The following is a 26,096-nucleotide window of genomic DNA, read 5'->3' as shown; positions in this document are numbered from 1 at the left end:
GTTTTCTACCTTTGGTTTCCATGCTCTCTTTCCAGCTGTAGTTATGCCTTCTTGCGCATCTTGTTCAACAGGTTTATCTCCAACTTCATCCTCAGAACTCTCTAAACTGCTTACTTGCATTGTCTTTCTCCTCTTTCCTAGAATGATGGTGATCTGCTTGACCCTTTTCTTGGTTGATGGTGCAGGTGCTTGCTTTACCTTTACCAATCTCTCAGACTTTCTCTACGTAATAGGTGCTTCCACCTTGTCTACCTCCTAGGCTGTTCATTCCTTGTTTTGACTGGTTGCACTGGTGCAACTGCTACATAAGGCGCAATAGGGACCTACGCACAAGGTTGTGCTACTGTCACACATTCTAAAGGTCCTTCAACAGCAATGGGAGTTCCTGCCAACACTTCACTCTGTCCACTGGCTTTCATTTCCAACGCAATGTCTTTTATCTCATCAAACTCTTTCCTACTCATGCCTGATTCCTTAAGGATGGAATCTATCTCCTTTTCTACCTTTTTCTTGCTTTCTTTGTTGTGTAGTTCAGACTAAACTATTCTTGTTTTCTCCTCATATGTTCCCCATCTAGGGCATTGTGTCCTCAGATTCAAGTATAATTTGCGTACACCCTTCTATGAGCTCTACGCTCATCTCATATCCCATAGGCTCTATAAATTTCACTGTTGGTACTATAGCTTCCATGCAGGTGTTGTCTGTTTCCACTATGAAGCATAGCTCTTCCTTGCACTTCTCTACCAGAGAGGGAGGTATTCTATACCTCTATTTCATTTCAGACTGGAAACTCTTCATCATCCTGTCAGTGTCATTATCTCTGACATTTTCTAGCTTTGATCTGTAGCATTGAGTCACCAATTTCATTGTACACTCGTTGCTATCCCAATTTATCAATCTAGGAAACTTCCTTGCAGCATAGAAGAATAAATGAGTCAGTAAGGACTCAAATCTGAAAACTGTATTCTTTGTCTTCTTTGACTTTGCAATGTTATCCAACAATTGCAATCTGATAATCTCACATAAATTAACCTTTCTCCCTTCGATTGCCATTACATAAGTTGCATGTAAGAATCCAACTGGTACTAAGTTAATCCTTGATCCATAGATTAACTTGTACCCTAATATCTTGGTTAACAACTTTACTCCTTTATCTTGAATGGGATCTACAATTATGTTTCTTCAGTCAAACTCCGTCTTCAGGTTTGTCTCAACCATCTTTTTGACATTCTTCTCATTAATAGGATTGCAACCTTCATTACTCGATCTTGTGACCTTGTGAATTAGGTCATTGTCAATAACAATTTGCTCATCACCTAACCAAAACATATCATCATGTACCCCACTCAAAATGATTCGGGTCCAATCATGATTCACAAACCCTATATGAAACATATACTTCACTAGATGCAGGCCATCTAGGTGCGCATACTCAGACTTCAAGGATAAGTCATTGTTACATGACTCCTAAGTCTCGATGAATTTCATCATCACCTATACTCTTTATTTTGCAATAAATATAACTTATGATATCCTCAAAATGCAACACATTTTCCGGAACTTGCGAAAATGTGCCCAATGGATCATCCAATAGAGAAATAAACGGATGTTCTTAAACTCATCATGGTCTATCACTTACACCATCGGTCTGACTAGCCATTGAATTGTAATTAAAAAATTGGATTCAAGCTTCGCAAAATACCTTAAAATCGCGAATTAGGGCTTCTGCAACTTTCTGCTTCTCAAACTTCACTTCGCACTTCAATTCGCTATCAAATCACTCTTCAATTCGCTCAAGAGTCAAGACACTTCGCGTGAACAAATGGTACACATAATCTTACTTGCGATCCTTAAATCATTTCAAATTGTACTACACATTAAATGTGTATCTACCACAAATTCAAATACTGTCTCTATTTACTAGTAAGCTTGTTTTCTCAATTCCTGCTCACTGTGATCATATCTAGACTTGCGCACTTGACCAAAGCTTCCTCTCTATGTCCTTTACCTTTTGCTAATTGCACAATCTCCAACTCTCTATCTAACATTAGTTCTGACCAATCGATGCTTTGCTACTACTGAAATAGCTTAATTCAGATAGGTTGAGTCACAAACAATTTGTGACTTCAACTTCCCTTCAAATGCATCAAAGAACTGTTCTTCCAAATCTGTATAAGAGCTTTTTGGATTACAAGCTTTCACAAATGCTTCCTTGAACTCATCAACGTGTTCCTTAATTGTTTCCTTATGACTCTTGTCACTGCCATTTTCACTTCTTCTGCCATTCCTATTATTCAGATTTCTGTTGAAGTTCTTTCTGTCCATTCTACAGAATCTTGTTGTGTGTCCAAAGTTATTGCATAACTGACATACAAGTGCATTTCTCCTCTAGTTCTAGTTGATTCCATTTTGATTCTCAGGTGCTCTGCAGTTCCTTGCAATGTGTCTAGGATTGTTACACTTGTAACATACAATTTGCTTTCTTTCACTATTAGGTTTCTCACCATCAATGGATCTGCTCTAGGATCTACCTCTTTCATTACCTACAAGGTTAGTATTCCTAAACATTCTACTATTCCCATTATTTCCATCAAACTTAGGTTTCATACATTCTACTGCTTTATGTTCATAACCATGACAATTATAACAATAGAAATTAGTAATACGTTTAAAAGACTTACCTGTGCAATCTCTCTTCATATGTCCAACTTCATTGCATATGAAACATCTACCTCTGAGCTCATGTCTAACTTCTTTGGATGAATCATCTTGCTTAGGTTCATCAACTTGCTCTGCTATCTTAGGTTCATCAGATTTCTCTGACAAATCAATTTTCTCAACTTCATCAGACCACTTGATCTTTTCCTTGGGGGTTTCTACAATAGGATCTGGTTCTTTCCTAATCTCATCTTTCTTTGCTGACTTTTCTCGAATAAGGTATCCAAGACCTGTCTTGTCATAAGAGGGTCTCTGATGAAATATTTGTTCATCAATTTTCTCAGAACTTGTGTAAAGTTTTTCTAACTGTTGTTTTGCTTGTGTCAACTCTTCTTTCACAATAATGTTGTACTTTTCCAACTCAACATGTACTAGTTAACAAAATCTAATTTAGATATCACTTGACTCAACTGGGATCTAAGGTCTGCATTCTCAAATTTTAGATCAGGTTCACTCTTGCTGCCACTAGTCTTAAGACTCAAGTTCAACAATTTTCAACTCATGTTTTAAGATCTCATTTTCTTTCTTGAGATTTCCTACTTCATCATTATCACTAGTCTGCACAATTGTTTCTTTACCAAATTTCAGATCATCAATCTTATCTTTCACTTTGCCAATGTAAACTTTTGCATCTTCATACCTATCTTTTAGGTTATCTCTTTCTTCAGTAAGAAGGTCAATCTACTCAAGAGCTTCTTCAAAAAAAAGGTTCAACTGTTTTGTATTGACTGAGATCTTACTTGAGCTATTAAGCCTCTTCAAAGTAATTGTACTATGATACCAATTGTTAGAAATAGATAATACTGAGAGGGGAAGGGTGAATCAGTATACTACAAACTTTTGCCCAAAACTAAATATTGTTAATTACTTTATAACTTGCATATGAAAGTAAACCAACAATGTTGAACAGTAAATATAACCATGCACATAGAGAACTCATAACACCATTATTTCTTAACTAGGGAAACCCTGGCCAAGGGAAAACCCCGGTGGGGATGATACCCATTAAACGATTCACTAAACAATAGGATCTTGTTAAGGATATTGACCTTGTTAGGAGTCTATGAAATACATATAGTGTCTCGAGTCCTTGTTAGAGGACTAGGCCCTGTAGGAAGCCTCAACCCTGTTAGGAGTTGGTAGAACAAATACAATGTATGCAAGAAGAGCTCACTACCCTAACATGCAATTATACAATTCAATTCTTCACAAGAATAGATATACATACAATACTTTCTCACTACTGTACTTCGCACTTCTTTTGATCATACATCAGAATTCGCATCACATAAGGCTCGCAGATAGTTCTCACAATAGTTCACATGTCATATTACTTTCACATCTAGCACACACGACTTCCCCCTAACTGAGCAAGATAAGATCTTTACTTATACCTTGCATATTTACAAAACTCTGCTTAGTCAACCTTCATGTCTTCACACGCTTGACATAATATAAAATAACTTATGGAATAATATCCACATAGTCAGCTCATCATTACTTAGTAATTATTTCGTAACCAAAATAATTCCTATAATTATTTCGTAACCAAAATAATTCCTAAGGCCGTATAATCCAATTCACTGCTATGCTCTGCTCTGCACTGTTAAATACCCACACTAGTATTTTGATCATAACTCACTTCGTACTATCCGTACACATCTAGGCATTGGCACACGTCATTATGATATTGTCATGAAGCTTCCCTCAACTACGCATAAGCTAACTCTCAAAGAATCATCCGTACACTTAACATCTATTCTCTGTGCTGCTGTAAACTGTCTAACACTTGGCCAATTTTGTAACTCTAAATGCATTAATGAAAAGCTGAATTTATGTTGCCATAAATGACAATCATCAAGACATCTATCTAACAATATTGCCAACAGAATCATCATTCTTAATTCTGTATTTTGTTGATTTTATCCTTTGTGTATCTTATGCATGTGTCAATAAATTTTTTCAAGGACTTCAGTTCTGCATGGAGTCGTTTCTTTTCTCTTGGTGGCTCTGTTCACTCAACTGGTCAAACCATGGGTTGTGAATCATATCTTTGCTATGTTTATGCTCATGGACCCGCTCTTTTACTATCTCTGACTGATTTTTATTTTCACAGGAGCATCTCAATAGGGGCGTTTGGATATCTCTGCTAAGCTTTTTTTTTGCCTTTGTGTTTGCCTCTAGCAATTCCCCTCATCGTATCTATATGACTCCTTCCTAGCGGAGGTCTTTTATTATCCATCGACTATCATTTTTTTAGGGCATCATGCGCTTGCATATTCACATTGGTCTGGCATCGCGCTTATCCCATTTCTTTTGTCGTTGGTTTTCTCTCTTGATTGGTCTTATGATATTTTACATCGTTTTTGTAATTTGGTTCTATCCTATGCCTTTTGCTGCAGCATTAATCTTTTGTTTCTTCTCGTGCCTGCATACTTGCTATAATGTGGCAGCGTCTTTGCAGCTTCCATTTTGACTATGCTTTCAGTCATATTGTGGCCTCATTTAGTGTGATTCCTAAGTTATTCAAGTCATGTATTTTTTACAGCAGTTCCATTCATGTTCATCATTTTTTTATTTGGGGTCATTGGTTTCTTTTTGCATATGCCATTTTATATGAGCAGATGGTCCAAATGGTGTATGAGTAATTTTGTAACGTCTCTTGAAGAGATTTCACTGTTTGGAAAAGGAAATGTCAAGTGCGTGTGTGGTTGTTGGGCCCTAGAGAGACCTTTCTTGTGTGCTCGTTTGGAAATCAAGTGTTTCATCTCTGTGTAACTGATGGAGATCAGTGAGTCATCGTGTTGTATCCGGAAATACATTGCGTGACTGGTTGAGTTTATCATTCAATGTTATGCCACCGTGTTTGCATCTTCAGAGTGCTTGCTGTAATGTTTGTTTTTCTGCTAGATGCATGGCTGATGTTATGATTTGTGTTGGAAGCTGTTGCTGTCAAAAAGGCAGGAGTTTATGTTTTGTGAACTCCTTTAATGGAGTGTTCTTGTGGGCATGATTATTCCAGGCATTCTCTAGACATTATCAGGTGCTGCCGTTACATATTCTATCTGATATATTGGCTTTGAAGTGTATCTTGCAGAAGCAGAAGTTTGTGATGAAATTTTCTTCAGAATATCCCTCGGCCTGATGGGATTTGTGCCCGTCCCAAATGCATATTCATCGGCTATGGATGGCTTCAGGATTTCTTAGCCTTTTACTCTTTCACAGGAATCTCTCCTAATGGCAAAAGAGCAGAGATCTTTTGGTTGGTTTAAAAATACCAGCAGAAGTATTCACGAAAATCCTGAGATAAGTTTTAATTTTTGCATGATTTTGGAGTATTTTGAGATTTAATATTACTCTGGGCTTTTGGATGTCAGTCTAATGATAAAGAGGACTACACTGCAAATAGATAAGTATTTCATTTTGAGCATTGATTATTGTGTATGATTATACATTGATTTCTTTTATAGTTGATCTTATCAGCCTTTAATATCTCTCTTTGTTTTAGAAAAAAGGATGCAGCAAATCATGAGATGGGGATGTTGCTTTGATGTTCAGAGAGATGCAACAACAATGATATCTAAGAGGGAGATGTTTTAGCCTCAGAGAGAGGCTTCATCAGCTATCTTTGTGTGATAGTTAAGAGGGAGTTTTATGGAACCCCTATCAATCTTATACAAGTAGTTAATGTCTGGTATTGTAGAATTTGAAACTCTTGTTGTAAAAGAGTCTCAGCTGTGATTTCCTTTCTTGTTGATTACGAGTTCTCATTCATCATAGTTATAAGGTCAACCTGATAACTCTTTCACTCTGGGAGTGAACATCATGTTGAGAGAGTCCATGATGACATCACATTGAGAGATTCCGTGATGGGAGTTGGAAGTCATGTTGAGAGAGTCTGTGATAAAAATGTTGGTTGTAAATCTTACTAACATATCAGGTTGAGAGATTTCATGACATCATGTTGAGAGAATCCGTGATGAAATGTGACTGAGATTTTTGCAGGTTAGTCATGATGAGAGATTCCATGACAACATCACGTCGAGTGAGTACATGATGAAAGTTGAATGTGATTCCAAGATTATGAGTAATTGTTACAGGTCTATCATGTTGAGTGGTTCCATGATCATTAACAAATTGTTCTCTTAGTGTCATGTTGAGAGAGTCTGTAATAAAAATTGTTTTGTGTTTCTTGCAAGGTTTTCATGTTGAATGATTCCATGAAATTTTATAGGATCTATGTGATTAGATTCTATCATTGACATTTTGGTTGCAGCTTTGTGTGACTGTTCAGATTAAGATTTCTCTCTCGTTATTCCACTTTATATATTTATTATTATTATTTAATCATCTTTGTTATTTAGATAATAATATCGTTATTATTCATCAAATTTTGAGAATTGATCCATATTGTATTAACAGCAATAGTCAATTGTATTACTACTATATCAATTGATATAATATTATATTATATCAATTTGATATATTACGATAATAAATTATAATACTTGTTCATCAATATATATATATATATATATATATATATATATATATATATATATATATATATATATATATATATATATATATATATATATATATAATTTATCTCTTTTATAAAATTTATTATTAAATCCAACTTACAAATCAAGGACATTACATTTTGACTGGATGGTGTCAAAATGTAATACCATATTGACATTACATTTTGACTGGAAGGTGTCTCCAATTTATATTTGCAAGCATTGGCGTCATTTTCAGAATTGATACCTTCACTTGTGGTGTCCAATATCACATGCGATTTGATATCAGTTTCCCACATTTTGAACTTAGTAAATTATAATTACATGAGTTGGTCTTTGTAAATAATTGCAAGTTGATTCTCAGCCAATAAGAATAATTGTGTTGAGATTATGTAATTATCTTTGGATATCATGCTTGTTATTCCAAATATAAGGTCAAAATTGTTTTAAAAATATGCAAAAAACGAAACAAGAATCAAAGCTTGCATGCAAAGTGTCCAAAATTGATAACCCAAATCAGATTTGAGACAATATCTTAGGTGTGGGGATATTATAGTAATATCACAGTGGTTTCATGCCATCCCGTGGGGGAGGCCTCTTACATTCACAACAGAGGGTTAGTGTGAATCATGGGTAAAACAAAATCTATACAGGATTTCATGTCAGAGCTCATGCATGTCTTTCAGGATTATAATAAAAAATTATTAGGGATTCTACAACATCCAAAGATTCTAGATCCATTGTTTGCAAAAAAAAGAGGCGAACACTGATACAAATAATTTTATCAATGCAAAAAAACAATGGAAAGGAAGGTGAGTTTTGAGGAGAACATTGGTACTTTCATCGCTCAAGAAGTTGTTACCAGTCGTGATTACAATTCTGATTTCTATGACAACAGTGAGTTGTTTTTGCATCAAAATGATACAGCAAAGATTTGAGATTCCAGATGTGGATGTTGTTGGTACTCAACACTAATGATATAATTTATGATGAAGACTCATGTTACAGTGAATCTAATTTTTCATATCAGACCTTAGAAAATGAATCTGAATATTCATTTATGGGTAATGGATCCCATGATTGTGATTTGCAGAGTCTTCTAGTTACCTGGGAAGTGGGAGTGTGTGAGTAGACTGTCATAACAGCAGCTCGACTTTACCGGAGGAGCCCTTCATTGAGGTGCTGAGCAGCATGACCTTGGCTGTTGATGTGTGCAGTGATGGTAGCACATATGAGCTACTTTTGATGAGGTGAGTGATGTAGATACAGCCTCGTATCATAGTGCAAATTGTGTGTCAAAGAACTTGCTTGGAAGTCACGAATTTTAGAGACATCATTTGGAATGGGCAACTAAAGGTGAATGACAGTCAGATTGCCACAACCATTGATGATTGTTGAGACATCCAGATAAGGACGTAACACTTGTTATTTCTAATTGCCTAATTGAAATTATAAGAACTACAGATCTTGAAACTCCTTAAGAAGATGAAAAAATGAAGGTCTTGCTTTTGCCTTCAATTCTAAATTCTTAAGCCCTCTTACTGAAAGAACGACTCTTGATTTCACCAAGCCCATCATAACTTTCAACTGTTTAATCACTCCCTTTCTGCTATTAATGAGAATCATGTCAAGTCCATTTACATGGCAATCATTATGAGTACAATTATTCATGAATGTGATGTCATATCCTAGCCTATCATGACTTTTCTATTGACTGTTTATAAACAAGAAACGGTTACTGCTTCTTACAAGCTGGTCAGACGTGTAATCAATCAATGTGATGAATAAAAATCTTCCTTGGAAAAAGAGAACTATGAAGGGAAGCATGCAAATAGAAAATGGGAAATTGCCTCTCAAAATCAAGAGGAAGCTAGCTCTGCATGTGCTCCTACTAATGATGACAATTCTGATGCTCGTACAGCAAATGATGGAACAGACAGGAAAGAGGATGAAGATGAATCTTCATGCATTAAAGGTCAATGCATTGATAAGAACATAGGCTCCAATTTCGCCAAGGCAGAAAAAGAAGAGGGTAATCTACATATCAACATCGATAAGCTACTTCATTGAACAATCACTTACTTCATCATGTGAATCTAATTTTTCTTACACTTGTCAGCTCACATAGTTTGGAGAGTCAATTAAAAGTCACTGAAGATAAAATTGTTGTAGCCCTAGTATATTTTGACGACGTGTATGGGATGATTAAAAAGCACCTTTGGGAGGAACAATTCGAGAAGAGATAAACAAGACTCAAAGAGGAATCCTCAAATTCGCAGGTGAACAAGGAAAGATGAAAACAATGAAATTAGATTATCTACATCCTTCTTTCAGATCAAGATCATCTCCTTGATCTTGCAAATATTTATTCAAAGGCATTGAGGAAAGAGGAAGAAGTGGATACTCTTACCTTTGATCTCTCAGACACTACCCTAGAGACTACTCTAGTGGCACTACATGAAGTAGAAAATCATGTAGATGAGCTTGGTGAAAATTTGATTTTGCTGCACCGTACTTCAGCTTAATCAGAAAGCTCATCTTCTATGGCATCATCAACTAAGATCCAACATTCTGATATGACAAATGTGGAGGGACAACAAGTAACAGGAGAAGTTGATGAACTTCATATGGGAGAATTGGTGCAAGAAGATTCTGATCGAAGCCATGAGATTGTTGCCTTAACATGTGTGACAGGTGAGCATAATGTTGATTGTAAATTGGCTGTGGAGGAGAAAGATTCACAGGGATGTGCTACTTGTAGCTATGACAGAAAAAATTTAGCAGCTAATAAATTTGATTTCCAACAGGTACACCTCTTGGAGCATCTCTCGAGGGTAAGTTCTCAATGAAGGAACTTGCACAAGCCTTAGCTCATTTTGATCTCACAGATAAATCCATTGAATACCTCATATGTATTGTTCATTTTGATGAGGGACAAAACAGGCCAAGAAATGGATCTTAGCATCGAATTTGCAAACACTTGACAAGCACTTGGAGTGATAAAATCAAAATGTTTGCAATTGCTTTCAGCCTACAGGTAGTGATGGTGCCATCGCGTTTGCAAGGCAGTCATATAGAGCATTTGCAGGGAAAGGAGCACGAGAAGTCACTTCAAAGGGTATCAAGATTGAACAAGTTAATGGAGTACAAGATGTTGGGAGAAATTAAATATCCAAGGGCAGAAGTGGTTCCATTACCATTAAGGATATACGTGATGATAACTTAAGGGTACAGCAAGATGAGTGTGATTCAACTGGACTTAGTAGACAGATTGTGCGTGATAATGAATTACATTGTGATTACATCATGAGATATGCACATTCCTTTTCATTCAGCCCACCCACTAATGACTTGATGTTCTGAATGACACATAAGCATCAGATGGATGATTGGTATGAGGTGATTTTTCCTGCAGAAAAAGGAACCAAAATCCTATATGGTTTCTATTTTGGGGTAGAAGATCAAGAGGCAGTGTCGTGGCAATCAGACATTCCACCTATAATCAGTTTAGAGCAACAAGATATTACAGATATTGGGAAAGGTGGATGGTACTTTTTCCTTAGAGCAACAAGATATTACAGACATTCAGAAAGGTGGATGCTTCTCTTTGCTTGTGGATACAAGTGAAGCATTCCTAATGGGGAGTCCTAACTAACTCTCAAGAGCCTTTCTAGCTCTTCCTAAGACCTATTTCCTTGGTCTTGCTAGGGTACTTTTCCTTACCCTATCTAGAGATCACTTCTAAGATCCCTATCTCCTTTAGAACTCTCCACCACTTTCAAACATCAACCATACCTCAGACTCAACTATGCACTCACGGGCTCAATTCAGCCACCTTTCTCCCCAAATGGCTCCTAGTGCTAGGAATAGGTGATCTTGCTATCCCTGACTTGTCTTCAATCCATTCTGATCCATTTTGATGGATTCTTTCTTGAGTTTCCTATTGAGTTCCAACCCTGCTAGGTTTTAGGCCTTGTAGCCTTTTTGCCCCAATTAGGCCTCCTAGAAACTAGGTTTCTTGAATTTCTCACAAATTCCCTTAACAACCCCCTAAATCAACTATGGATTCCTTCTACCATCAATCAAGACTCAAAGATTTCTTGGGTCTTAGGTCCTGACACTGTTCATACACTGGCTTCTTAGAAACCCCTATTTTCAAGGGTTTTTAGGAGCATGTATGTCAGTCTGTTTTCCATGCTTCCATTGGTTGCTCAAAACAACTCCACTACTCTCCTTGCATACAAACAACAAGGACACACCCCTCTACATGCTCCCACCATTGATTGGTTCAATCAAACCCATTTAGCAAGTCCTCTTGCTACTGTTCTGCACAAACCACTAGCCAGAATGCCCCTGCACTCGCCTAGGGCTTGGTAGTAAAAATAGTTCCCCTGCAAGAAACAACTCCACACTTCATATATACACTATTTACACAGTGCTTTACTTGATTGCAAGTGACCATGAAGTTTGAACCATGGGAACTCAAGGTAAAGCCATTATTTACATTGACTGGTTCAGAATTGGACGCCGAACCAGTGAAACTGAATAGTTTATAAAATGACCAATAAATGTACCAACCTACTAAACTAATGCCACAAAGATTTAATACATAACTAGAGTCAAAGTATCAATGCATTAATTTAGTTCCATCAATCCATTAAATGTCTGGATCAAGGCTCTACTACAAAAACTAAGCTCAAAAACTTGGTTCTCAGTCCAAAATCCATACAATAACTTCATTGTCAGATTAGGGTTTGATTGCTCTCAAATATCCTATTCCCACATGCCTGGGCCCTTAGGTCGGGATTTGGGCACCATTAAAGCCCTTTCCTAGTTTTTAGGAAATGTTGTCAAACACCTTTTGCAATTTAACATCAAAATCTCAAAAGCCACTCCATTTTGGAGTCTTGGTCAAAGTTTGACGCTTTGTTGACTTTCTAGGACTTAAACACCTAGATCCTAAATAACCACTCAAAACACTTGACTCAACTCAACCCAATTACTATCCACACACACAAAACAACTTGGGACTTCATAACTTAGTCCTTATTGTCTGGTGGTTGGCTGAACCAACCCACAAGCCAAAATGTTTTAAAGATCTTCAAAAGACCTTAAGGTGCTCCTGCACCAATTCCCATGGGTAGTTATGTTTCAAGGAATTAGTAACAGCTTAAAAATACTCCCTTGGGTGGACTTATGTAGGCATTTGTATACAGCTGCTCTTGGAATGTATTCTGATTTGCAGACCTATGATCCAAAAAAATTCATGATCGATGGTGTATCCTCCAGGAGGCCAGAGTGTTACAGCATGACAATTTGGATAAAATCAGTTATATTAAAGTGGCACAATGGATTACAAGAGCAATGTTCCTGAGGTTGATTTGGGATCCAGGCATTTGGTTTCAGCATGCAGCTTGCCAATTGTTTGAGGGGGAAAAATCTCCAAGAAGGGAGGACTGTAATGTCCCCAAATTTTGGGAAAATGAATTTATTACACTAAAGTTGTCCAAATAAATTTAAATGAAAATGATGACTTTATTTTAATTAATTTAATTTAAAAATGGACTAAAATTAAGTTATATTATAAAGTCGCTTATTTAATAAAGCTCTCCAGCTTAATTTAGATGGTTCACCAAATCAAAGTAAAAAAGGAGGGATTTGCAATGAATTTAATATGTTCAAATATTGTTTAATTTGATCAATTTGTTGATGCTCTGCACTAGTTAAATCTCTAAGGACATAATCTTTTAGCAAATTGACAAAGAGGTTGAAAGAAACCATAGTTCTTCTTGAGAGTGGATTTGCAACGGAGTTCACACTTGTGCCAAATATGTGAAGTCTTCATTGGATACATATTGGGACAAAACAAGATATTTGCAGATCCGAGTGAAGCCGCTAAATATTATTATTAACATTAGAATCTTATGGCAGGTAATTAGGGTTCTTGGGCTAATATTTGATGACTAGCGTGTGGTTATATTTCAAGAATGTTGCGGCCATAAAGGTAATTGGAAATGTTTACAGGCATAATTATATTATTCTATTAATATATTTGTGTGGAGCCCACTGGAATTTATAAACTCTGAAGGAGAGATTTTAATTGTTATATGAGTATGTTTGGGTGATATTAATAAGTCAAAATCATGAAATGTCAAGGGGACCGACTCTTTATGGAAAGCCTTCAACGAGAGTTATAGTAAACAGCAGATCACTTCTGAGATATGGTGTGGAGATGAATGTACAGTGGTCTGAAATTCCATCTCAGTTGTGTTGGTTAAGTAGTTTGGGAACCCAATAATTACTTCAGCTGTTTGTTCATCTCCAGGGGTTGTCCTACTCACAGCAATTCAGGAAAAAATTGTAGCTTCTCATTGAGGTTAGAATCTTGAATAATATTCTGAATTTCATATCTGCAAGTTGTATGCCTTAGTATTCAAATTTCATTATAATGTAAGGTTGCAAACTGTTTGTCAAAATGTCTCATTACAATCTATATACTTAGAGATGTATTTGTATTGACCAAAACCTTTAAACAAGAAGTCCAATAACAAACTTACTCAGAAATTCCACTTGAAAGGCAATACGTTAAGTGCTTGACAAAATGTTGGCATGATACAAATCAGTCCCAAAAATATGAGAAATTTTGTGACTTTGATTAAATGCAGAGAGGGTTCTTACATTTTACCTTCAAATCTACCCATGAAACTTCTCACAATCTTCTTGTATTATCTGCTATACACTTCTTATCCTTTTCATAAATTCGCTCTTCCAGAATTGGTACATATGATTGATTTATCTGTGAAAGCGCCTCTATTCATAAATCTGCCTATATAACCCTTCACAAATCTGCAATGATCTTTTATATACACTTCTTCATTAAATCTGCAACCTCCCTTCTCATCAGTGGCCCTAGGTGCATTTATGCTTTGCAATCTTTTAACAGACACTCATATCTGCTCCATATTCTCTCCTTTTCTACCTCTTTCTTAAAATATGCTTGTGTTTGAACTTTGGATGATAAAACTGCTTGTTCTCCTCTCGCACTTCTTTCCACAATTGTTTCTCTTTATTTGCTCATGCCTCTATATGAAGCGAGACATCATTCGAATGGATGTGTCTCTTATTAGCAACCTTACCTCTTATCCAATCACTGCCTTTCATTTTACAGAGCACTGCCCTTTCATAATCTAATCACTGCTGTTTGAGAAATGAATCACTGTTTATTATATGTTAATTGCTGCATCATATTTTGACTTTTATTATTAATCTTTACCTTTGGTTGATTGAATTAATTCAAATGTGGGATGATTAAATTAACTGTTATAGACTTCTTTGATTGCTGCCCTTTGTTTATATTAGTCACTCCATTTGTCTTATACAGATTGCTGTCTTGTCAATTATTATATTGATTGCTGAAAGTGATTAATTTACTCTTATCACTGCACATTTTATTATTAACTTCCACAATCAAACATGTGTAATACTTTTTAGTATTGAACATGTACAATTTACTATATATAAAAATGACTTCAAACAAACTCGGCCTTCATGACTTTTGTATTGGCTGCCAATGAACAAGTTGGCTAACATGGTTATTTTTATTTTTTAAACTTATTAGCAATAATGATAATCTTCAACTCAACTTAGCATAGTCTATGTTTAATATTTGTATTTAAATGTTTTAGTTATCCTGCAAACATAAATACTGCCTTATGCACTTATACTCAACCACTCAACTCCCTTTCGTAATAAAGTTCCTGACTCACTCTCAATGTACTCGCCAATATTTTTAGCAATATAAATTATCAGTCCCGCTGATGTAATAATTTCTCAAATCACTGCATATTATCCCTCATAGAGAGTTGATACTTCAACATAACATTTGTTTGTTTAATAAACATACACCACTAAAATCATTTTTTCCATGCAAATTAGTTCACAAATGTTAGGATTATGAAATTGTATTTTTTGTTTGCTTTAACAAAGTAATTATGCTTCTCATCAACTTGCTGTTTTCTTCTTAATACCAGAGCACTTATTTTGTTTTTCAAAGCAGATGGCCACCTTCTTACCAATCACTTGAGCATGTATGACGTTATTGTTTGCTGATTATTACATCTTTCTCTGGTGTGATCATAATGCAATTGCCATTCTTCATAGAATAATTATTGCATTAACTAAACACCCACTCGTCTATATCTTGATCATTAGTCAACGTGCCATATCCTTCTTAGTTGCTGCCCCTTGTTATCATAAATTGTATACACTCCATTAGATACATGGTTTAGCAACTAAGTTGTTTGTTTTATCCTTGACAGAAGACTTGGTTCACTGCCCTATATATCTGCTATTACGTATCATACAGATTAACCATTGTATTCCATATCTGTTCTAAGAATATGGTAATCGTACCATACAAATGCTTTTTGACATAACTAGTCTCTGCATATATGAAGCTTTCCTTGTGACAATTTTGTTATATGCCTTCAATCATGTTCATTGTCTTTAACTTGTTCTTGAACATGTCAGCTAGTATATATTTAACTATGCGAACCCAAATTATGATCAGCCAAACATAGATATTTAATTTGCATTCTTGCCTCAATTTCAATCAATAGTCTTTTGCTATTTCCTTCATCAGAATTATCCTCTTCAAACAATCTTTTGACAACATTTTCTTTGACATCAATGACAACCATTGCCAACAATATGCCTTTGACATCAATGACAAACATTCCAACAGCTATAAATTGGTGTGTTAAGCTTGTAGTGTCGTCATTCAAGATTGAGGAGAACAGTCCTCCAATTCAGAGAATAGTGACAAGCTAGTAGCTCTAGCTTGTAAGAGTTAACAATCTAAGAGTGCTTACCATCTATGCTTATGGGTGACTAACAACTCACAAGGGATATTCACCAATGAAGTGTTGAGTTAGGCGGTTGCTTTACGGAAAATGTGGTGACATCATGGCCATATCTTTTTGTAGATAACTCAGAGAGTGTATGTACTTACTTTGCATCGGTGTGTGTAATGTACCTTTTTCCTAGAGTTATTGAGTATTTGCAATGGATGTAATACAAGGATAAAAACTAAAGAGCATTACTTCCAATATAAAATGTGATCCAAAATAGAAATAAATAACGATCCTTACTATACTTGTGATAATTTATAATCACTCTAGAATAATATCTAGCATGATAAATTGTGTAACTCTATCACATAACTCAATTATATAATCATAAAAAAATATTATCAATATCTTTTTATCACCATGGGGTTTTCAATACTTATCTTAATCTTGAGCATTTGGAATGGCCATTCTCACTCTAAGATCATTCCATTGGTTTTGGGTCCTTTATGGCTATAGCGCCCCTAGACGAAACCAGTTCTTACATGGAACCCAGCCTGTCTCATCATGGCTTAAATAACATAGAAATTAGTTCTTACACAAAACCAAACTTGCCTCAAGACATAAATAACACAACCCCAGCGAGGACACTCCCAGGTGTATGATGTACCTGTTGGAAATTTGTTCAGCGCTCCTCTCAGAATTCGTGACAAGGGCTTAACCGCCTCCTATGTACTATAAGTTGAGTGATTGTATCGGACATTGACAAATCAGTCTTTTGATGCAACGGCAACCCCACTCTAACAAGTGGTATCAGAGCTTGGTCATAGGTTTGAATCCTCAAACCCTTGGGTAACACTAAGGGGGAGATTGTTGGAAATTTGTTGAGCGCTCCCCTCGAGATTCATGACAAGGGCTTAACTGCCTCATGTGTACTATAAGTTGAGTGATTGTATCGGGCATTAACAAATCAGTCTTTTGGTGCAACAGCAACCCCACTCTAATGGTACCCCTAGTTGGACACACATTGTATGTCCCTTCTTCAAATGTGATGCACGAGCATCCAAGGTGTAAGGGCAATCTTGCATCACCCAAAAATATTGTCCAATTTTTTTTAATATGTCAATTTTGGGCAAGGTTACTACTTTCAGAAGGTTTTCATTCGAACATAGATTGTTACAATTACTTTCCAAGATGTTCATTTTGATATAAAAGCAGGATAGTTAAGTTTCATGGCAAAATCAAGTTTGGTCTTGAAAGTACTAAATTTTTTGTTTGGGCAGAGTGATACAAAAACTTTGAACTCGTTTTGAAAGCCTTAGAGGCTCTGAAAGGGTATCAAACTTTGTTGGCAGTAGTTCACATTGTGAGTTGTAGAGCGCTTTGAGAGTTTTCCAAAAATTGGTTATAATAGCTAATCAGGCTCACAATTCACAAGCTATGGCTTTTGAAAGTTGTGCTACTTTAGAGAAAAGGTAAAATCCCTTCAAATACTCCAATAAGTGCCAAAACCCATTTGGGGCCATATTCCTAGTATATTCCAATGTAAGGAAGAATGATATAATGGTGGTTGACCTTCGAAACCTTCTAGGGAGGTCAAACTTCCAATATAAAGAAGACGATAGGGTTGATAAGTAGGGGATATTTTCCATAGCAAGTCAAATTGTGATATTTCTATCAAGATTTAACCATGGGCCCGGGAAGTCTCAGTGCTTCACCTCTGTGAGCATCACCTAGATCCAATGAGTGTTAAGTGTTCCATTTATTCTCATGAGGGATGGATTCATGTGAAGCACTACTCATGAAACATGGGTCAATGAGTTTGACTCAAAAACTACACGGTTAAATCCTGATAGAAATATCACAATTAGGGTTATCAAGGACAGTTTTTATGGTGTAACAGTGGTTCTAGCTTGCAAATTATTGTCGTAAAAACACCATGTGATTGTAGTGTATTATTTTCTAAATATTATAATGTCATTCACTGAAAATAATAGAAAGCAAATGTTTATGCTCTTGCTACTATTGAGTTCTTTCAATTTTTCTATTTATTTCTATGTTGTGTTGTGTGTTAAGAGTTCCCTTCATCAAAATGTCCATAGCCCACCAAGTCACCACCTCCTTCTTCCATAAGTGATCTCCATTCCCCTTTCAAGTTTCACATAAATGACTACATAACCTCTTAAGGGATAGTTTTCAAACCAATACAACCATTCGAAAAAGTCACCTTTAATTATCCTTTAATAAACATAAGTATTCCTCGCTTTTAAGACATTTTGTAAGAATTTACCTAAAGTAAAGAATGAAAATGTCAAGTTCTAGAAGCTCAATAGATAGCACAATAAGAGAGACAAAATGATATGATCCTCAAATGACTTGACTCAATGATGATCAATAATCAAAATAATAATAGATTAAGATGCCCAATATTCTGATGTGTAGAATGTAGATGTGCCTAAATATATAGGCAATACATGATAACTAGGAGTGATGCAAGTGATAACCTATCAACTACACAAGGAGTAATGACACGTCCACAATATGTGGATCATACACCATTGTGTAACAAAGTATGTGCAACATGTACAACAATGAAAGGATGATAATGTGATAAGAACACAAGTTGGATCTCACAGACAACGAGGTGTGAGACAACAACTATGTGCAAGTGGATTTCTCCTACCCCATGTGCTAAAATAAAATGCAAACTCCTATGTGTCTACATGAGAACTAACATGCAAATGCATTATCCTAAGTAAACTTAAGTAAAGTGTAATTAGTAACATTTAATCATGCCAACACCCTCCCCCCCTTAAGTGCAACTTAGGGGAATGCACTTCAGCTTACAAAAGCTAGATGACACTGCATGATGGGTCCCGACTACTAGGCCATGTTGGGTACCCATGTACAATTTGCAAGTGAAAAAGCAATCTCTCATAAAGCAGAGAAAGAGGGAAAACCTCATGGAATAAAACCTCCCCCAAAAACAAAGATGAAAAAGAAAGCAAGATGTGTGAATGGATGGAGTAATCAAGACCACCACCCCCCCCCTTAATGACTACACCATGCATATACAATATAAAATCCCTCCATAGGAATGAAATAAGGAGATATGATATCCCCCCCATAATGAATAATCTCCTCCAAGGATGGTGAGTGCTTGAAGACAAAAGATAGTCCAATGCTTACAAACAACATGTCTCCCCTTAGGAAGAAGATAGACCAAATACATATGCAAGAATGCTTCTCATTGTGGATAGGAAGAAAAAAGAGGAATCTAATAAAGAACGATGTCTCTGAAGTCCGATGATGTGTCGCCATGTCCTTGGCTGATGAAGATGTCACAAACCAATCAAGATCAAGTCCAATAGAAAAAGGTGATAAACAAGGAACTAATGGTAGTTGATCCATGTAAGAATGTGAATCAAACTCCAAAGACAAGGATGTCTCCTCAAAAGATGAAGTAGGAAGAGAAGCAACTGAGCCCTCCCTAAATGTAGAATGTACACCCATGATAGATGCTCCTAGATCAGTGTAGAAGTTACGCCAAGAAAACTGAATGATGTTCCTCCCTTTAGTGAAAAATGGTACCATAGGTGTATAAAAGAATCCTCCCCAAGCAGTAGGAAGAACCCTCAAAATGTATGATGTCTTAGGAAACAGAATAGGAATCTCCAACACATGAGCATGCTCGCTTTGAACCATGCAATGTGTCATCTCAAGTGAAGCTTGAGACTCGTGAATACCAATCTCCAAAGACTCAAATGTCTTCTCTGAAGTGAATGAAACCTCCTCCAATTGCTATATCAAAAGATCCACAATCATGTCAAACTCAAAAAAATGATCAAGTGGAGAATGATGAGTATCGAACTTTTCCCGCGCAACAACTGAAGAAGAGTCATCTTCAACAAAGAGAAGATGAATATCATCAATGAAGTCTCTCAAATCCTTAATGTAGGACTCCACAAACAAACATGCAATGTTTGTCAAGAAGTCATCTTGAGGAGTTGTAACTGGAAGACGTGGAATGTCTTGCTACATTGAATCACCTAAATCCATGGCTATGTGAATGCAAGCATCATCATGAACAAATATAGATGTGATCTCAAATGAAGTAGGGACTACAGGAGGAGGATATTTATCATTAAGACTCTCATGGAATGCAAGTCTTGTGATTTTCCCTAATGTATCATAATCATAGGGAATATCATCTGCATCATCAAGTGGATTTTCGACCCTGCGGATTTAATTTGTCTTGAAATTTGCTAAAGTCTTTTCAATGAACTGCTTTTGTGCAATCACTCCAGCCAAGCCTTTGAGGTATTCTACAAATAGTTTAACATTATGAGAGGTCGCATTTCTTAGAGGGAACTCATCAAACATTTTACATAACTCGCCTATGCTTCTACATTCTTGTGTGCATGTTGATAAGAAGATCTCAAACTATAACATGTGGCCAAGACTTCTTGGACAACCAAATGCTACTTCAAAATGCTTCTAACTTGTCAATGTTTCCATTTTCCAATAGGGAGAATGTTGATGATAGGTTGTTGAGCAGCCCACTTTTACAATTTCTTATTGCCTTAACCAATGGCAGGTAAAAAAATTGTGTCCTCCACAATACATTTGATGCTCTGCTTGAAAACAAATTTCAAGCAAAGACAAGAAGATAATCACATGTTGCTATTTACATTGGTTGCCCATCGGCCCTTCGTTTTCTATTGCCATGTAGAACTCCATCAATATGGGCTTGAAGCATATATTGCATGGTGCAAGAGCACCTAAGGGTTGCCTAGACAATCTAAGTTTCATATTTTTGTTGTGTAAGTGTGAGCCTTAGGGCATTTTGGATGTGGAGGATAAGGTCATGTTGACCATAGTTGGAGTACATTGAAGAGCTTTGTTCATAGGTTCTTAGGGGCTTTTTACTAGGTGCAATTAGGTGCTAAGAAGTTGTAAAGCCCTCTAATTGGCACAAGGCATGATGATGACATCATCATGAGGTCAGTAGGATCTAGGAAGAGCTAGGGTGAGGTTTTTACCATAGTTGGGGTTTATGGTTAAGTTTGAGAAGATAGGAAGGTCATTAGACCAAACTGGTGAAAAGTTGCAAAAAGATGCAAAAGTTGCTTGAGCAACTTTTTGCAAAACAGTTGCAAATCGTTGGAGATGAGTTCTAAGGAGCATGTAACCACCCAACCATCCTATATAAGGCTGGAGAAGACCTATGAGCAAGGTTGGAAGTCCATTGTATGGATGATGTGTTTTTGCAAACAGCATACTAAAGCATTTTTTGAGCATTTTCTTAGTTTTATATGACAGTAGGTAGTTAAGTGTGAAAGATCCATACTGTCCCTTGAAAATCTTTTAGTTTCCATGTTTTCTTAGATATGTGTGTTCATAGATAGGAGTTCTGATTAGTTTTATTGCCTTTTGTGAAATTACTTTGATTCCACACTGTCACTGGTTTTGTCCAGGTAGTTCTTAAAGATGGAGCTCTAACTCATTTTCCCACCGTTCAATCTGTATGGCCTCTTGGGAATAGTGAGTAGACTCCATGTACATCATGTGTGTATAAAAGCAAGGGCCCTCAAAAACAGAGTACCTATTTTTAAAGTCTTTCCCTAGGCAAGCCTATGGTGAGTCCAGCTAGGAAGACCTTATAGAAACCAGCACATCTTGCAGGACATGGAAGAAGGAAGTCATACCATCATCCCATAAAGGAGAGAGCTTTATACCAATCCCATAACAACCCCAAAACAATGTTGTTTGTGGTGGCAGCCAGTAAAACCTAAAAAGCCCAATTTCCACCTAATTTGGGTTAGGGTAATGGATGGAAGGGTATGACCCCAAAAATCTCTAAGGGGATGGCAAGTGAACCAAGAATCCTAGAAAAAGTTGCAGGGTTCTTTTGGAAGGAATAGGAGAAAACCCCTATTTTCTCGCTATAGGAGACCTAACTAGGGCTACTAGCCTATTACACCTAATTGGAAAAAAAGAGGAAATCAGGTGGGAAGATGAATTTTCTAGGACTTCAAACTCACCTAATTGGTTGAGTTGAAGGATCTGCTGATACCTCCATGCCTCTGCAAGGTCTGGTTCAGGATTTGGAGGTTGAGAGCCTTTATATTGTTGGAAGGGCTAGAGTGAATGAAGGGGCAAAGTATCAAGTTTTGCATGGATTGAGGAATCTTTATTGATAGTTGGGTTGGCTAGGGAAACCAGGGGATTCTTAAGTGGTTAAGTTCCTAGAGGTGGCAAGCAGGGTGGAAGAGACGCCCTTAGGGTCTTGTAGAAGACCAAGAGCATGAATCAGTGAGTGATTAATCCAACCTCCCTATCTTTGCACTTGGAGGGTTGTTCCTTAACCCGCTCACTAATACCCGTTTGAGTATCTTTACCTTTCTTCAGCTGAATTCCAATACCTTCATTTTCCGAAGGCTTCTCACGTTTGATAAGCCTGTACCTGAGCTTGATAACTTCAAAGGTCAAGATTCGGGGTTTGGGTTTTGAAATTTGTGCAAGATTAGAAATAGGGCAAAAAATCGATGAAAAGTTGAGATTAAGGCAATATGTTTGGAAAAGTTAATATCTCAACTTTTAACTTGCGAAAGATTAGGATTAGGGCAAAATTATGGAAAAAGTTGGGATTTTGACTTTTCAAGTTTTAACAATAAGAATTCTTAACCATTAACCTAACTTCTTAAGTTAAGACCCCGACTCTTAACTAATTAAAAGTTCAGATTTTACAATTGAATTTAAAATTTAATATTTTATATAATTGAGAACTATTACTCCAACTTCAAATGCACATAACTTTTGACTCACAACTCTGATTTCAGAAATTTGAGTGCATGACAAAGCTGACAGACAGACGGAGGCTTCGGAATTATAAACAAAACAGAATCTCAATAGATGGTAAACCATTTAAAGCTAGAATTTGGCCTGATTTGGTTCACTTTCGACTCAGAATGGTGAAATTTTGAAAATCTGACTCACAAAAAGCTGCGAGAAAATATGTGTGACCGTAAAAATACAGAGATTTTACATGCTACCTTAGTTATTAAGTGCAAAAAAATTAAAATTTTGGCTACTAACGAAACCATGGCAACAACCCGTAACTATAACTACGTAAAATTCATCTGAATAATAAATTAGAAATATAGAAGCATAGGTCGAATGTACAATAGTTATAATAAAATGGGATTACCTGATGAAGGTCTGACAGGAGAATAGCAGAGGTGACTCCACTGGAATAAGCTTTACAAGTTGCAAGGATCTGTGTGCACACCCAACTCCAAGGAGGCCCCTTGCTCAAATCCTTTTCCGTGTCCGATTCCCCTGGGGCTAACATTGACTGTGCCGATGCCACAAACTGTAAAAATGAATCCTCTGCTTTATCCACAGGAAAATTGGCCGACTTTGGCTCGTCGATTTCCATTTCTGACGTGCTCGAAGGAAAGAAAAGTATTTTTCAAACCCACAACGGCAATGTACAAAATTTTGAAATCAGTCGTAAATAGTTAAGTTCAAGGACCAGCCATCACGGGGAATGAAAACTGTTCTCAAACGCGGGATGGAAAGTACAATCTTAAAATGTAGGCAAATGAATGTCTTGCAGACAGTGAGTTCCCGCGTCGACCAGAATGGAGTCTGAGGAGTATTTTTTAATTTATGTTTTCTCCTCCGAAAGGAGAATGGAGTCTGAGGAGTATTTTTTAATTTATGTTTTCTCCTCCGAAAGGAGAATGGAGTACGAGTATTTTAATTTATGTTTTCCCTTCCAAAAGGAGAATGGAATATTATTATTAATATATTATTAGTCCCTGCCTTAATGTAAGGCAGGGAACTAATGTTTTCCTTTGCCCCCCTGCCTAATTAGTTTTTTTCTAGCATACATCATTTTTCAAAAGTTTAAGACTGTATATTTTTTAATTCATTTGTCAGAACAAAAAAAACTTTTTTTGATTGGTGGAAGACTATTTTGCTGGGTTTAGTTTCTATTTTTGAATCAAAAAATATAGAAAAATGCAAAAGAATAAATGCACAGAAAATGTTTTTGTCAAATTTTATCTGATATCTTCAGCTACGTGTAAAGCACTGAGCAAATTAAAGCACAGAGCTAATGAGGGTAGCTGAACTGACCAAATTCATTAAAGACTACTAAATCTCTTGAAAATTCTCATCACTGACATCCACTACAGTTGCAATCTCTCGCCACATTGCCCAACTGTTTCTTTGATCTCCTATCTTATTTGAAAACCCAATTGTTTTGAAACATTCTAAATTATAAATCACATGTTATTTGAACGAGGACAAGCGTTCTGTAAAGTTAAAACAAATCCACTAACATAAAACAAGAGCTCTTGGAAGAGCTTGAGTCTCTACCTTTGCAAGTTAATGATTCATATTTTAATAATAGATTAAAAAATCATTTAATCTTTAGACCATATGGATGTAATAGTCAAAGACATACAATGTTTAAAGACATACAATGTTTTTGAAAAGAGAAGTTATAAATTTTAACAAATTTAATTTAGATTTTTAATTAATATTTTAAATTTTTGCTTTATATAATAATGTGACGACTAGCCTTTGTCTAAAAAATAGAACTTAATGTAATACATTATAAAATCACGAGATTTGAATTAATAGATTTTTAATCAAGAAAATTTAAGATTTTTAGAATTTTATCACATAAGTTAAATTTAGAAATTAATCGTTTTAATTTTTTTTATTAATATATACTAAAGTCTATATATATAAAGCAATACAAATCTTAATAGCAATAATATATTTTAATAAAAAAATCTAATTTAATAATTTACAATGATTATTGATTTATATAAAACTAATTTTTAAAATATATTAACATTTTTTAAAATTATTTTGAAAACTAAAAATTGCGATAATTAATATTGATTGGACATTATTTTTGTTGTGGAAGATAAAAACATTACTTTTTTGAAAATCTAATGAACTTGTGACAAATGTGGGAAAGATAAAGTTGTAATTATAATTAATAATGAACTTGTCACAAATATGGAAAAGATAAAGTTGTAATTAATGAATTCATTAATGCATGTTAGAAAATATTTGTATTTTTGTTGTAGAAAATTGAATTTTCTCCCTAGGAAAATAGTCATTAGCCAATTGAAAAAAAGAATTTTTGTTTTCATAAATAGACTTTAAAATATACAATCATATAACTTTAGGAATAGAATAATTGTTCCCTAAAAAATTAATAGATGGGGGGTGAAAAAAAAACAATAGTTCCCTAGCAGGGACTAATAATAAGAGAACAATATGAAGCACCATTATCATATGCTGCAAACTTTGAGGACATGATAAACCATTAAATTTGTCTTGACAAATAGCATCGTTCTAGAAACCATGGATAAGTTATATGCAATGAACTTATATTTAAATTTTAGCTTTCAATCATTTATTATTGCTTCTTTTCCAATATATTATATTTGCTATAGATTCAATATTTTAATTTTTTCCATATTAGAATTAATTCATAAATGTTATTCTTCAATTTGATATAAAATGATCACTATTTAAAATCAAAATGACACTTCATATATTACTTTATAATATAGTTTTAAAAGTGTCAAGTTGTTACTTAATTTCAATTTATAATACATTTTTATTACTCTTTTCAATTTATTAATTTTATATTTAACAGTAAGAACTAAAATTAAGATGAGTAATAGTTTAAAAGACTCAATCTTTACTAACTTATTTCAAAACTTCTAATTTTCAGGGTTCATATTTCAATGTATCTTAAATTTTTATTAATATATTAATAAAATCCTTTCCAAATATCATTATTAATAATCACATGAATTTAAACCTTAAAATACAAAAATAAATAAAAATCATTTAAAATTAAATTAAATGAATAAATCATAAGAATGTCATCAATCATGCACTCTCTCAATCTCAAGTATCAAAGCTTTCAAATTTTATAGTGTTCTCAAGTCTCTATTTTGTTCTATCAATT

General features: G+C 35.4%; 1 protein-coding gene across 4 annotated transcripts in view; it reads right to left on the bottom strand.

The window, feature by feature from the left end:
• LOC149561391 (Nucleic acid-binding proteins superfamily) overlaps positions 1-23,826 on the bottom strand; it is a 226,939-nt gene extending 203,113 nt beyond the window's left edge. For 2 of the 4 annotated variants that reach the window (XR_016363812.1, XM_089825122.1), the window contains exon 1: positions 23,298-23,783. Coding sequence is in view for 3 of the 4 variants with exons in the window: in XM_089825122.1 (XP_089681248.1) it covers positions 23,298-23,528 (231 nt within the window). In the remaining variant the exon portion in view is untranslated. Of the gene's footprint in view, positions 1-23,297 lie in introns of all 4 variants that reach the window. The other 2 variants (XM_089825121.1, XM_089825123.1) reach the window with 2 other exon arrangements.
• Positions 23,827-26,096: the final 2,270 nt, after the last annotated feature.

Source organism: Cupressus sempervirens, chromosome 4, assembly GCF_028749045.1.
Source record: "Cupressus sempervirens isolate cs-2001-9-10 chromosome 4, ASM2874904v1, whole genome shotgun sequence".
Lineage (NCBI taxonomy): Eukaryota > Viridiplantae > Streptophyta > Pinopsida > Cupressales > Cupressaceae > Cupressus > Cupressus sempervirens.
Note: the sequence above shows the minus strand (reverse complement) of the source record. Positions and strands in the feature narration are given on the sequence as shown.